This window comes from Neopsephotus bourkii, unplaced genomic scaffold, assembly GCF_033783945.1.
Source record: "Neopsephotus bourkii isolate Nb327-2 ecotype Australia unplaced genomic scaffold, CSIRO-AGI_Nbou_v1 NB_1526, whole genome shotgun sequence".
Lineage (NCBI taxonomy): Eukaryota > Metazoa > Chordata > Aves > Psittaciformes > Psittacidae > Neopsephotus > Neopsephotus bourkii.
In genome coordinates, this window is record NW_026902002.1 from 1,600,945 (window position 1) to 1,615,733 (window position 14,789).

The 14,789-nt window shown below is 44.0% G+C and overlaps 1 protein-coding gene across 1 annotated transcript in view; it reads left to right on the top strand.

Moving 5' to 3' along the window:
* Nucleotides 1–5,425: 5,425 nt before the first annotated feature.
* ADCY5 (adenylate cyclase 5) overlaps nucleotides 5,426–14,789 on the top strand; it is a 220,499-nt gene continuing 211,135 nt past the window's right edge. The window contains exon 1 of the mRNA XM_061370062.1: nucleotides 5,426–6,451. Within this exon, the coding sequence (XP_061226046.1) occupies nucleotides 5,441–6,451 (1,011 nt within the window). The 5' untranslated portion in view covers nucleotides 5,426–5,440. The remainder of the gene's footprint in view (nucleotides 6,452–14,789) is intronic.

Sequence of the window (14,789 nt, forward strand, 5' to 3'; positions counted from 1 at the left end):
CACAAAGTCATATTTGCTGTGTCATCTGGGGCACTAGCGTGGGTTTCTAGAGTTCACTGTGGAAACAGTGAGTGATATTCTGAAGAATATGTATACGTATAGGCATTTCAGGTACCTTTTCTAAAATCAGTTTTAAGTTGATGTCAATTAAAAAGTCAGCCCTTTGTTACTCATGTATCTAGCATGCCTACAAAAAATTTTGTGAAGAGGATGTCGAAGTGGAGGGTCTTCCACTCAACGTAACGCTAAATTGCTTTCAGGAAGTCACTTTGCCTTCTAGTTAAAGGTTTCTTCAGGCAAAATACAGCAACTTCACTTCCTGGGTAAGAAAAAGATGCTGACTGCTGGTCTTCTGTACTAAATGACAGTCAATAAAAAGATGTGATTTAAGAAGAGGAGAGGTACTGGATAGTACAGAGCTACCACTGTGCTTCTCAAAGAATATTTGGAGGTTAACAACTTCCTTTCTTCCTTTGGTATCCAGTAGTTGAGTGGTTTTGGAGGGGGAGGGTGGTGGTTGAGTTTGGTTTTTTTGTGGTTTTGGTTTGGGGTGGTGGTTTTGTTTGTTTGTTTGTTTTAAGGCAGAATAACAGTGCTTAATGGAAATGTTACAATGTTTGTCTGGTGTGCTGATGACATGAAGTCCCTCCTACTCTGCCAGGTGCACTGGTTTAGCTGCTGTGTTTTAGCTCTCTGTTCCTGTGCTTAAACTACTCCTGGGAAAGTTACTGGTTTGAGTATTAAATGTATTTCCTTACTCAGCTTTTTGGTGCAATTTAAGTAAACAAAGTACTTTAACTGTTGTGAAGTTAGTAAACTGGAACTGTGGCAAAAGCTTTCTTAACGTCAGGAAGAAAATGGATGTGAAAACATTGCTAGCAAGTTCACTTGGTGGGACTGGAAAAATAACAGTTTATATTGTCCAAGCCCTACCAGAAGTAAGGTGTGCTATCTGAAGGTATTGAATTATTCTTTAAAAAATTTTGTCAAATCAAATATGTGGAAGCATACAGATGCATACAAACATGGGCCAGTTGTAAGCATTTGTGAGCCACTGCGCTCCAGGTTCCTGTTGACAATGTGATTGGGCCATAGCTTGCCAGATTTTGAAAAAGTAAACTACTGATGGAAATACGTGAAACTACTGTATACCACTGGTGTTAAAAATCATGATTATTCTTACTTGTGTTTCAAACTGATATTTGTTTGCATAAGAAACTCTTATTGGAGTCCTAGTATATGAATTCTTGATAATGAATATACAGTATATGGCTGTCGAAGTTGTGTAACTCAATAACTTTTCAATAAAAATGTTTAGTTTTGTGTATTCAAGCCTGGCTTTCTCATTAAAAGAGGGTAGGCAGTATTTTTTTGTTTTGGGGGTTTTCTGTGTGGGGTTTTTTTTTGTTTGGTTGGTTTTGTGTGGTTTTTGTTTTGTATGGGGTTTTGTTGTTTTTCATTTTGGTTTGTATTTTTTTTTTCTCTGGCCGATATAGCTGTTCTTGACTGGGACTATGTTCACTAAAAGATACTAATCAGATTTGAAAGAAGGGTGGAAGTGTCAGAGAAATTCCAACAACTTGTGTCTGTGCTTAGCTTCAGACCATCTACAGCATGTGATACTCTCATGTCAGTGAATGTGGAAGAGCGTTAGACACAGAAAATTGGATGAAAACATTTGAGACCAGGTTTTGCTGCACAGAACAGCACTTTTCTGTGCTTCCTCTTGTGATTCCTTACATAATTAGGACAGTGTCAGTCTGGTTTTTTTTCTGTCTAAATTTGATGGGCAAAGCCACCTGACCCTGGGCTCTGTTTTCAGTTGGCCTGAAGTTAAGTTTCTTGGTAGTGGATGCTGATGGGTTGCTGGTATGCTTAGTGCCTACCAGACAGTTCCATTTCAGGTATGTCTGACCTTAACTGCTGGTGCCCTTTAACTGTTTGTGCTTGTACTGCAGATTAGTAATTTTGTAAGTGTAATTTAAGCCTAATCCTCACTAAAGCTTCTGTACAGTGTTTGATAAACTACCTTAAAACTGTATACTTTATGTGCTGAAAGCATAATTGTTCTGTTTTGAGCTTCATATAGGCTGCAGGAATCCACTTGGGACAATATTTCAGTCATGCTAACATTGCTTTGATGTTATCTGCATGTCAGCTGGCAAGGCTGAATACAGTATATATGGGCTACAGTTAACAGATGAGCTGCTGCATTCGCAGTCTTTGTAAGGAACTGGAATCCCTGGCTACTTTTTTCTTAATGACAGGTTTATGTGAAGTCCTGTGAATGACCAGGTGAATTATTTGTTTTAACGGTGAATTTCATGATGCAATCCTTCTGTACGGTGTGTGTGCATATGATTGTGTTGCAGATATGCATTTCAGCTCTAGCTTGTCCTAAACAGCATCGGAATGCAAATATTTTTAGTTCTGCATTTGGAGTGAATTGTTGTGAAAAAGCTGATAAACCTGATTCAATAAGCACCTTGTCTTGATAGGCTTCTGTGCATGCCTAAAAATCCTAAAAGTCGGTGTGATGAGTCAAGCTGTTTTGGGTTGGGCTTTTTGTTTATTTTTAAAATGGCTGAGGTTTTGTGTTTTCACAGGTTTCTGATCATGTTTGGTTCTATTCCTTGTGAATCATCAGATGAGAGGGGTAGAAAATACGTAATAGCACCTTGTTCGGTTTCATTATTTGATGCCTCCTAGTTGGGATTCTTTTATTAGCTCCGGGTTTAGGAGGGCTGCTTTGGACTATGCGAAAATAGCCAGTGAAAGGACCAAGAGCCTGTTTTATAAAACTTTCACCAATTTAGGGAGTATAGATAGAGTTCTGAATTAAATACTTGCGTGAATCTTGTAGTGCGTAAAGGCCATGAAAAGTGAAATTTGTGATGTGTGTTCTGATGTTGTTTCGTGTTTTAAGTAAATAATGTGAAGAATGCTAATGTTTGTCTACTGCGCCTGTTGTAATAATAGTAAAGTAAAAAATGTTTTGATACAGATTTATGAGGCTAGATCCGAAATCAGAATTTGTGTTGGAGAACTTCAGATTTGTGCTTCAGTTGGCTCTCTGACGCTCATGGCTTCCTGAAGGATCTGGTGGAGTTGATACTCCAGTAATTTTGTGCTAGCATTATCTAATTTTTCCATGTATCTACTTCCATTTAGGTATTATTTTAACCAGATAAATGCTTTTTGAAAAAGAGAAGCCTAAAGAGGCAGGATTCAATTTTTTTATACAGAATTTGATTATGATCAAAGGTATCTAATGGAATTTTGTTCTCTTGACCTCCTCCTGCCTCCCCCTCGCCCCCCACCCCCCAGGAAAAAAAAAAAAAAAAAAGCAGCTTTTATGGTTGGGTGGACTTTGGGAAGGCCAGGCTACAATGGAAGGTGGAACACTAGCATTTCTGGAGAAAGAACTCTAAGTTTCTCTGTTTGACACTAGGTAGTCTTGTGCTTTGTGTTTGATCTCTTGAGCAGAGCAGTTAAGTATTCACATTTTACATATGAAAATGTAAACACTTGTGTTGACTAAGGTTAGAATTTATAAATATAGAAGCTTCTTACTTTTACAGTCACTCTTTAGAAACTAAGTTATGAAAGGAAAAGGTAACTACTATCTGTATAATTTAAGGATAAAAAACATCACATGGTAATAGTACACATGATGCTTACCTTCAAAACATTGTAAATTGTTAACTGGCAGGCTCCTTTCTTCAGAAAGAATGGATCATCTGAAAGAACACTGTATTAATAGTCTGCTGCTTTAAATGTATTGGGAACTGGTAGGGTATCCTCCCAAGCCCCCCGAACCAGCCTATAGCTAACCAAGTTACAGAATCAACCCTCCAGCAAGGCCGTGTGGCAACACTGTCAGCTGCAGGCATGAGCTGTTAAGTGGTTGAAAAAAAAACCACCCAACATCCAAAAGCCTGTATTTGTATTTTAGCCTTAATTGCTGTGTTAGTAGTAGCTCTAGTAGTAGGTACCGAGGGTGGGAGAGGTTTCTTTGGGGCTTTACTTTCCTGTGCTCACCAATGTTTTGACCTCTGCTGCTTGATGTGGACGTTTCTGTCATCCTCAGGAGGCGGTGGTTACCCTTCCCCACCTTCCTCCAGGGAAAACTGCCACACAAGAGCCCACAACAGCCTTGAAAATGAGGCAGAACGTGGAGAGAAACCCTCAGGGCGGGCACAAGCAAAACTCAACCGCTCTCCGGCATGTGGGACGCGCAGCCGGGATGGCCCTTCGGGAAGCGCCTCAGGAGCGCCCTCAGGAGGCGCCAGCAGCTGGCGCTGGGCGCTGAAGGAGTTAATGGCCGCTCCGAGGCCTCCCGCCCCTCGGGCGCGCGCATTGGCGAGCCGCCTGGCAGAGCTCACCAATGGCGAGGGGCGGCGGCAGGGGGCCCGCCAATGGGGGTTGGCGGGGGGCGGTGGCAGGGGCCGGCGCGGCCGGCGCCCGGTTGAATGGGGAGTACAAAGAGGTGCGGGGCCGGGACGGGCCGCTGCTGCCGTCCCTGCGAGAGGTGCGGTCCGGGGCTCTGCCGCCTGTAGCCCAGCGCCGGTGCCGCTATCGCCCCGTTCCTCTCACAGCGAGAGGGAGGGAGCACCGAGCCCCGCCTTTTTATCGCTTTTTTTTTTTCTCCTTCCATTTTTCTATCCTTTCCTGTCAGATTTGCTCGTTTCTCCCGTACCCCGGCACCCGCGGAAGAGGCGCTCCCGCCACCCGAAGGCACTGCGGCGTAGCGGGAACGATAGCTGGAGCGCCGACGGCCGTGTGCATGAGCATCGCAGCTGCCGCCGGCCCTGTCTTGCCGCTGGGGCTCTGCCGCTGGGAGGCGAGGCAGGGGCTCCGCCGGTTGCCGCAGCCCACCCCGCTCCGGGCAACCCCCCCGCCGCGCCTAGGCCCCCCCCCGCAGGGGATGCTCTTGCCGCTGCCTCTGGTTGCCGTGGCCCTGCGAGCCTGATCCTCTGTACCCTCCCTGCCGACCGGCCCACGGTGAAGCCGCCCGCCCGCCCTGCGCCCGGCCCCGAGCGGCGGGTGCCGGGCCGGCGCGGTGCGCTGCGATGCGGCTCCCCCGCGGCACCCGGGGCCGCCGCGGCTCGGCTGAGGACGAGCTGCCGTGAGGTGGGAGCGTCCCGGTCCCGGCGGTGGCGAGCTCGCTCGGGGGTGTCGAAGCACCCGGGGCCGACGATGGCATCTGCCACCAAAGCGCTGCCCTGAGAGTCCCTCCGGGGAGACCCCGGCTCCTTGGGGTGCCGCCGCTCCGGAGGCTTTGGGGGCGTTTGCGGATTTTGTCTTATTTTCTTGATATTTTTTCCCTTTTCTCTCTTTTCTCCTCTCCTTGCTGTCTCTTGGGCTTTTTTTCCCAGCTGCTAGTCCCTTGTGTCTGCCCGGCGGTTGTCCTCTCTCTTGCTGCCCCTTCCCTCAGGGCATGTCCCGGTCGAACAGCATCAGCCCCCCGGGCTTTGGCGGCCCCGCGCCCTGGGCAGGCACAGAGCAGCACCGGTCAGCCTGGGGCGAAGCAGACGCCCGAGCCAATGGCTACTCCTACCCTCCGCCTCCCAACAGGTCCTCGGGCAAGAAGGCCTCCCGCATGTCGGGCAGGTGGAGGAGCGAGGAAGACTACGAGCCCCAGGCAAGCCGGAGCCGCGGGGAGAGCGGCTGCAGGATGATGAGCTTTAGGTCCAAATCTGCCTGGCAGGAGCATGGTGACGACAGCCGACGTCACCGTTCCCGCCACACGCCTGGTAGTGATTCCCCCTCTGCCCCCAACAATGCCAGCCCCCGACAGCTGGGGGAGCAAGGGGAGGTACGGCCCCGATCTGTGGAGCTGGGGCTGGAGGAGAGACGCATCAAGGCCAAGATTGAAGAGTTGGAGGAGGAGGACGGAGACGAGGGGGACTCCGAGGCGGCCTTCTCCATGGGCAGTTGTTGCAGCATCCTGTTGGAAATCTTCAGGTCTAAGAAGTTCCAGTCGGAGAAACTGGAACGTCTCTATCAGCGCTACTTCTTCCGACTGAACCAGAGCAGCCTCACCATGCTCATGGCCGTGCTAGTGCTGGTCTGTATGGTCATGCTGATCTTCCATGCAGCACACGGCCATTATGAGGTATCCTACGTCGTGGTGCTCTCTCTGGCCATCCTGCTGATGGTAGTGCTGTGCATGGTGTGCAACCGCAACAACTTCCACCAGGACCATATGTGGTTGGCGTGCTACTCTGTCATCCTGGTGATCCTGGCAGTGCAAGTGGTAGGGGTTCTGCTGGTGTGGCCCAGGAGTGCCTCAGAGGGCATCTGGTGGACTGTCTTCTTTATCTACAGCATCTACACGTTGCTGCCGGTGCGGATGAGGGCTGCAGTCATCAGTGGGGTGGTTCTCTCTGCCATCCACCTAGCCATTTCCCTCAAGATCAACGCAGAGGATAAGTTCCTCCTGAAGCAGGTATGTGAACCCCAAGCGGTCCGGGTGTGCACTTAGCAGCCCCCACCTGACTGTCATATTAAAGGATGAGGAAAGTGGAGCTGTCTTGGCTTCCACAGGCCTGCCTTATGGTGGAAGGCTGACAGAGCTTTCAGTTGAACCCCTAGGTTACCTGCTACGGGATGTTGTTGGGATGTTGTACAAAGTGGTGCCTAGCCTGTAATCTTGCTTTTTTTTAACAGCTGTGTTGTTTCTTCATTGCTGCTTTCTATTAAGGTTCTACATATTTAAGAAATGTGCCTCACTGGTTTCCCATGACCACTGCTCCAGCGCTGTCAGCTAGCCCTGCTAATGCCCTTCAGTTGTATTTAATATAAACAGCTCTACGCTAAGCACACCTGTGGAATGGTATCCTTGTGTGCTGCCATGTTACTGAGAAATGTGAGGAAAGTCTTGCTATTTTTATTAGCTAGAGGTTATCCTTGTGTGCTGCTTCTGAGTCTGAGTTTGGTGTCAGCACAGTGCTTGCTTAGGTGTCAGAGAGCATACTGCATGGGAATGTGCAGTAAGCTTTTGGTTTAGCAGGAAGGTGTTTTGCTGGAAATATCTACAGTGAAGAAACCCAGAGCTAATATACAGCCAAAAAAAAAAAGGCTTAAAAAAAAGTATTAATGCAGATTATTATTTAGCTGTGATATCATATTTAACTGGAGCAGTTCAGTTCACAGGAACAATAAGACTATTATTGAGTGCATTACAGTGCAATTTTTAATTACCATATCTGTATAAACAGCAGCAATACAAGGCGCCACTCGTCAAGCGAAGCAAGCAGCCTTGGGGATCATGTGCTTTAAGCTTACCAGACACCTTGGGAATCAGGAAACCATTGACTTAAAATGCTGTAGCTATGTGTTAATCATCATCCTTCTGTTGAACAGGACTTGGAACAATTATGAGCCTGCTCCAAAGTCAGCCCTGATGCTTGTCTGTAGCTGGGATGGTTTATTAAAATCAGTCCTATCACTAATACAAAATAAAGTCTTGTGCTTACAGTGCCTGCTATGAGTCTTCTGAGTTGGTTTAAGCTTTACCTAACGCAGGATCAGGAAAAGTTGCAGGGCTTAAATAAAACTTCAGTGGGATGGGGCTGTCACTTCTCTGCTCTACAAAATAGCTCATGAAATTATTCTTTTCTCACCCCTGCCCAGTTAAGCCTGCTTGGATAGTTTCTGGGTTTGTTCTTAGTTCGTTACAGATATTTTTATAAGCAATACATGGCATATTTTTCTTAGGCTTGATATAAATGGCTTTTTATACACTTCCAGCCGAGCATACGCTGTGAGCAGGACAGTTGCTATTTTCTGCCTGACTTGGAAAAGTTTGCTAATGGCCTTAGCTCCTCCTTGTCCTGCAAAGCCTTGTGCGTGCTCTTAACTTTACAAACTGTGACTTGTCCTACTGAATTCAGTGTATTTGAGGATGTTTTCTGTATGAAAGCAAAGCTCATCATGGTTGTGCCCAGAAGACTTATCAATCTGTTACAAGCAAAGTTGGAGGATGCTAGCAAGTGCATAAAATATCGTTATGCTGGAAAGTGTGGTAACTGTATTGTAATGGGAAGGAGCCTAAATCCCAACGGCCAAATGACTGACTCGGTAAAGAGTTTGGGATAGTTACAGTTCACTCTCTTTCCAAATGCAGGGTTATTTGTAGGAGGTTGGACTTGTGTATAAATGTGCAGTTGTCAAAGGTAAAAGCATGGGCAGTAGGTGATGGCACAGTATGCACAAATCCGTGGATTATACGGTTGCTTTCCCTTTCATAGTAGCACTGGGTTTTGCTGTAATTTGACAATAAATGTTCAGTTAATGAGGAGTATCTTAAGAGTATTCTCTCCTATTTTTTCAAAGGCTGAGTATCTCTCCATATTGCCGTTTATTTTTCCTACTAACACCAAATGCTGATCTCTATCTTGCTGTGGTCTACATTGGCGTAGCTCTTGCTGAATTCAGTGGGGTTGTACAAGGCCAAGAACGAGATTCCTTGCACATTTGCGTATGAACATGAGCTGCTATCTCTGGCTGCCTGATAGAAAAATCTATGTCTGCTGAGCACATCCCCTCACAGCTATTCACAGGCCTTCCTCACTGAGGCTGTATCTCGTTGCCGTGGAAATCTGTTGCGTTCAGCTCCGTCCCACTGATGCAATCAAGCCCTGTTTTCCCCCTTTAAACTACTAAGGGTAAAGGCAGATGGAAACCAGATAAATTGAGAAGAGGGGGTTAAGTTGTTTTCAGTGACTTCACACTGGCAGTCACATCAGCCTGGGTTTTGTGGAGCAGGACTGGATGTGAATGTGTTTGTGACTATGTGACCAGATGGTTCGTTATCCACGGCAGTTGCAGAAGAGAGGCTAGTTAGGATGTGTATACCCTTTTCTCAATTTTAATGATATTTTTAACCATAATACTTACACAGGTAGTTCTTTGTGTGGGCTTTCTTCTTTTAATCTTCACCCAGTAGTTTCTAAGTCAGGAAAAATCATACACTCTTGTTATGATGCACTAACATTCAAAGCTGGGTGACTCTTGTGTAGACTTCTGAGTACTTTTATGAGGCTCAGAAGCCTGTTAAAAACTTTGCTGCTTCTCTTTCTCAAGAGACTGAAATTCTTAGTTGTAGGTCCCTTTGGGGAGAAAGGCTGCAGTTAAGGCAGTCCACTCTTTCTGAATCAGTAAGGTGACAGAAGTAAAGGTAGCTATGATTTTCAGTCTTAACTGAGTGTTTGCTATCTGGAGCTTTCTGGAATCTGTCTTTTGAAAGAGTGTCCTGAGTACCCCTAGCAAAAGCAGCAGGTATATTTGGTACTTCTACAAATCTGATCAGGTATAGGCAATGACCTTGGCTTCTTGAATTGATTTTTGATTGGAACAGAAATGCTAATTAATACAAATCACTGCATTATAGTTGTAAGTCATCCAGTGATGAGGGAGGGAAGAAAAAGAAATCATCTGTTTGAGAGTTACCTCACATCCAAAGCTTGCTGTTGGAAACAGAGCACATTTAATGTATAACAGTTTACCAACTACAAATCTTGATTTCTCGAAGGGTTGTTTTGTGTACCTATGATCAGTTAATCCTAGAGGGACTGATTTTGGGTTTATTGGGGAGAAGATGGCTGCATTTGTCTTCAGGTTTGTGTCTTTGTGTTACTCTCGAACAGTTTGGATTGCCGTTATGTTTCAAGGCACACAAGTCTATGTCTTTCTCTCTTTGTGTGTATGTCTCTTTTTAGGCCAGCCTTTTCCATGTGTTGGTTTTGATATACTTTCTGGCTCTGAAAATACATTCAGCTCCAGGATGTGTATAAGAAGCATTTTATGCATGAGTTAGGCTATCTAATACTTAACTGAGAAAGTCATACACCATTTATCAATGAACTGTCTTGCATTCACAATAAAGATGTTACTAAGATGAAACAAACTATTTAGCTAACCCACTAACTTGTACAGATGCATGGCAAGAACTTCCAGCGGGTTGCAGATGCTTAACTGCAGTCATGTGAGTAGACTAGCTGCCCTCAGTGCAGATAGTCTTGAGTAAGCACTGGCATTTTTGTAAGACCAGGGGCTAAGGGACAGGGAGTTTCACAACAGAGTTACTGGGCTCTGAATCAGCCTTTAAAAGGGATGGGGATTGTGTGTGGGAGTGGGTGGAGGACCAGGGGTAGGGGATAAGAATGCCATATACAAACATCAAACAAAACCCTGGACTGAGGTTAGATTTACTCCTGGTTTCCTATCCAAACCTGTTTTATTCTAATTTTCTGAGGTTCCTTGTTCAAGGATACAGCCAAGCCTTTGTAGTTTATTAACTCGGTGTGAGTGGGTGACTTTTAAGGTACCATGAAAACAGAAAATTTGGGAAAATAAATATTTTTTTTTTTTTTTGCCTTGTGTTAATAACCTTATAGAAAGAGAAACTGAAATGCTGTGATCCCTTTCCTCCCCAAATACTGCTGCAGATCTTCTGCAAAGGATCTCTGATAGCACAGTTCTGAACAGCTGTCCCAGCACATGGCTCTTTTTTATGATTCAGGGCTCCTGATGATCCTTGCTTGCTTCCTTTCTATATGGCTCCATCATAACATCCCATTAGTACTCTTATCCTTCACATCTGAGAACTGTGTGAAGATTGGCTTTTCTCCCTGTCAGTCCACATTAATGGTACATGATTGATCTGCACTGTTAGTGCAGATCCACAGTTAGTGCACTGTAGCACTCCCAAAAGTGTAGCATTTCAGTTTAACTATTTCTTGGAAGATGTTGGCATGAAAACCTGGGCAATCTCTTTCTGCTTTCCCTAAATAAGCTATCACTTCAGCAGGGCTAAAACCAACTTATTACTGCAGTAGGATGTCGACTTGAATCTTGTGGATATCATTTAGCAGCTTTTAAAGATGCTTTTTAGATGCAATTTAAATGGCATTCAATGAGAAGTTAGTCATATAGCAGGAGTAGTACTGTATGTTCCATCTCAGCCTCACTGCTTAAGATATGTAGGTGATGAACTGATTTTGAGACTAACAGGTTTTCAGAGACGCATTATTCAAGTCACTGTATTGTGCTTTCATTGTCTTCAAATGGTCTTTATTCATAACAAAATAAAGATGATGTTAGAAATAAAGAAGATTTCACCTGAAATGCAGATAGATCTGTGCATCACTTTTTTCAGGGTTGTTTGTTGCCTATCTTACTTTTGTCCACCTGGAAAATAAATTTAAGTAATGTTCATTTAGGATGTGATTTTGGGGCACTCAGCCACATGGGACCAGATACCATGTGCCTCAAACAGCACTTAATGTTCTGTTCTGCGTAAACATTGATATCTGTAGCGCTCTTGTATAGTAATACGTGCTCCAGCACTGGAAACAACTGAGGAATCTGCCTGAGTAGCAGTTTGACTGAAGTTAATAAAAATTGATGATTTGCAGTCTTGTGTCTGGGGGATGGGGGGCAAATGCCAACCTGAAATATTCAGTAACTGTTGCGTTGATAGTTGCCTCCCTAGCGTAATTCTGTAAAAGAGATAATTAATTAAATCCCTGAGGTATTGTATATCAATTAGTCCTTAGTAGGAATATTGTCTGTATCTCTTGGGAACGCATGTGTTGCTTGAGGTTTAGAGAGGTGCATCTGTTTTTCTTAGCTCCTAAATTATTCTATGAACTGGCCACCTTCTGATTTCCTTTGCTTGCTTTATCCTCCTTCCCACCATCCAGCATTAGTTTGATATTTCACTGTAATATTCCCTGCTATAAAAAAGGTTAGTGTAATAGTGTTTAAGTGCTGTGCATCTGATTTCCTCTCATTCCTGGATTCTTAATAGGTTCATTGTCTCAGTAAACTCACCCATTTGACTAATTTCTCTCAGCCTTGTGGTAGCAATTGCAGTCATATAGCTGGCTTGGAAATCAGTGAATTTAAGATGAAACCTAATGGGGATGATTTAGGTGCATTGCTCTGCCAGATGCACTAATTCTAGCAAAAGGCTTGTCCTTCTATGCATTTTTTATGACACACTTGAAAAGGCAGGGTTGTTAGTTCTGCTCATTTCTGGAGAGGGGCAGGTATTTCAGCAAAAGTTGGGATTCATTGAGATGCGTGAGGCAGAAGGATAGCTTTCCATGCCCTAATCTTACAAAGCACTTGTGACTTGTCCTTCAATGTCCTGGGCTAAATTACTTGGTTTGATATCATTGCGACCCCAGTCCTCTGTTAGAGACCTGTCCAAGGCAGGACATCTTATATTACATAGTCTTCTATGACTAACAGCATTCAGATGATTTATAAACCTGAATGGCACTGAAAACAAAATCTGATTATCCTAGTGCTAAGGGCTCAATGGAACTGGTTGTGTCCTCTCAGAGCCTGAACTGGCTCAGCACTTACTAAATGCCCTTCTGCTCCAAGTTTGCTGTTTCTTGGACAGTGCTGCCAAGGTCCAGGGTGGAAGAGAACTGGGACTCTGCCCAGCTGGAATGTGAACTTTGGGCACCAGGCTGTTCTCCAAATGCATTCAGTTTGTGTTTGATTGGCTAATCTTTCAGTCATGCACCATACTCCCCTCTCTGTCTTTTAAGAAAATTGGAGCAATTGCTAACTTTTTAGCCATTGCGGTAGTTGGAATAGTTACAGTCTTCTGGGAATAGCTGGTTTTGTCTTCATATTTTAGTACTTAGTGGATATTACTTTCCTTTTCTAACCGAACTAAAAGACCTTTCCTTCTGTCTTGGTAGAAGAGGTAATGAAAAATCTCCAGCAGCAGCTGAAACACTGTGAGGTAAAACTTGAGATGATTTTGACAGCAGCTTCCATGTGTGTGGTAAAGTGGTTCACCCTGTAACTGGTGGTAGCTTCTGAGAACCTGTGCTTTGAAAAGTTCGTGTCTTTTTTATTATGATTTGTTTTATTTTATTTTTATTTTTTTCTTTCTTGTGCAGGTGGGTGCGGTTCAGAGAAAATACCCACTTTTGTTTGGGGAGGTAGAAGACAGGGCTCCAGGTTTCACTAGCCTTGGGCAAGCTTTATCTTCCCATCTGTCTTACACTGTAGGATTTACATGGCACCTTGCTCAGGTACCCAGAAAATGCAGTGCAGAGGGAGCTGGAATGCACCAGAGTCTCTCCCGAGCCTTCCAGCTGCTACATGATTTAAAAATGTGCTCCATTTTGGTTTTTTATACAGCCCAGAGGGGTAGGACCCTGGCAAAGTGTGTGAAGGGAATGGCTTCTGGGAAGTGAGTGGGTTCTTGTGTAACTGCTGTGCGACTTTTTCATCTCCTGAGTCCTGTGTTTTGATGTGGGATATACTTGGTGTTAGCTCCTTCCCTCCTTGTGAAGTCTAGCCTGGTAATCTGAACTTGTGATATCTTGCATCCAAAGGATGCTCTTTCTTCTTTTTGTTTTGTTTTGACAGTGATGATACTTAAAAAAAATGTTTGTCTTTACCTGAGATGTATTCTGCTGCTGCCAGAAACTTAATTTGATTCATTACTATGGAGTCCTCAGGCTACATAAAAAAACCAAGGGGAAATCTCATGTGAATGAAAAAACACAACCCCAAAGATATTAAAAAGGATAATTTAGCTATGAGGGGGTGTGAGAAAAAGGCAAGAATTTTAACGTTTGTCTCCTGAGCTCTAAAATGTTCTCACCTTATCATAGGAAAGTTTGAAGTTTCTAGTACTTAATAAGATCACACATAAAATGGCTGTCAGGCCGAGCCAAGAGTCAAAATGCTTTTTAGGACTTGCAACTAAAGTAAACTTGATAGTTTATGATGGTGAAAAGTCTTCCAGCTTCATTGCTGGGGGGTACAGGAATGGCATCATTTAACAGATCTGCAGGAGAATTTAGCATGCAATGGTCATCTTCTGACACTTGGAGAAATGAACTGAACACGATTTAAAGCTCTTGCCTTCTGCTTTCAACCTTCCATTTGAACACGCAGAAAGTCCTTATCCCAGCAGAAGCCTGGTAGTTAGGGAAGCTTGTGAAATGCTTCAGCCAGAGATGGTCATTTTTGCACCACAGTGATGATGAATTTACATGTGGTAACAGACCCCACAGTTTAAGAATTCATGGACAGAGTTGGCATCGCCAACAGTATTGCTTCTAGTGCCAGGCTGGCCTCACTGATACTGAGTAGGATTTTTGTTACAGCATGCATTATAAAAAGTTTCATTGTATTGTCAGGCTTTGTTCTGCAAATAAAATATCTTTATGTACTTTTTTCTTCATATTTATAAGTCACTAATGCAATTGTGCTGTATCCTTACTCTCTTCCCCAGATATCATCAACACAGATCATGTTTATGTGTTTAAGATGTTATCCAGACTGTCTGTAGTAACAGTGTCGAGCAAATTCAGTGTGCACTGCATGGTCATCATTTGTGGCTTCTCCTGCTTCATAGCAGCACAAATATCAGAAAAGGAGTATATTTCAAAGCACCCTCAATCTTACCCTGATTTTGTTTTTAACTCCCCTAGCTAAACTGCTTCTTCTGCAGTTTGAGTGTTGAGTTTTCAAATCAAATATTAAACTTCCTTTACTTTTCATGAAGAGTTTTACACATCCATGCAAGACCCATAAAATTTTTTACTGTGAATTGGGCCTTTGTGGTACTGCTGGGCTTGGCTATCATCTTCCCTTTTCCTGGGAAACTTTGCTTTTGGGAGGTTGAGTTGGGGACTAAAGCTGCTCTGCAAATTTTACATACACATTCCACTAGTATCAGAGTACATCTTTGCAGACAGTAAAAAAAGGACTGTGCTGATGCAACAGGGGAGGAATATAAA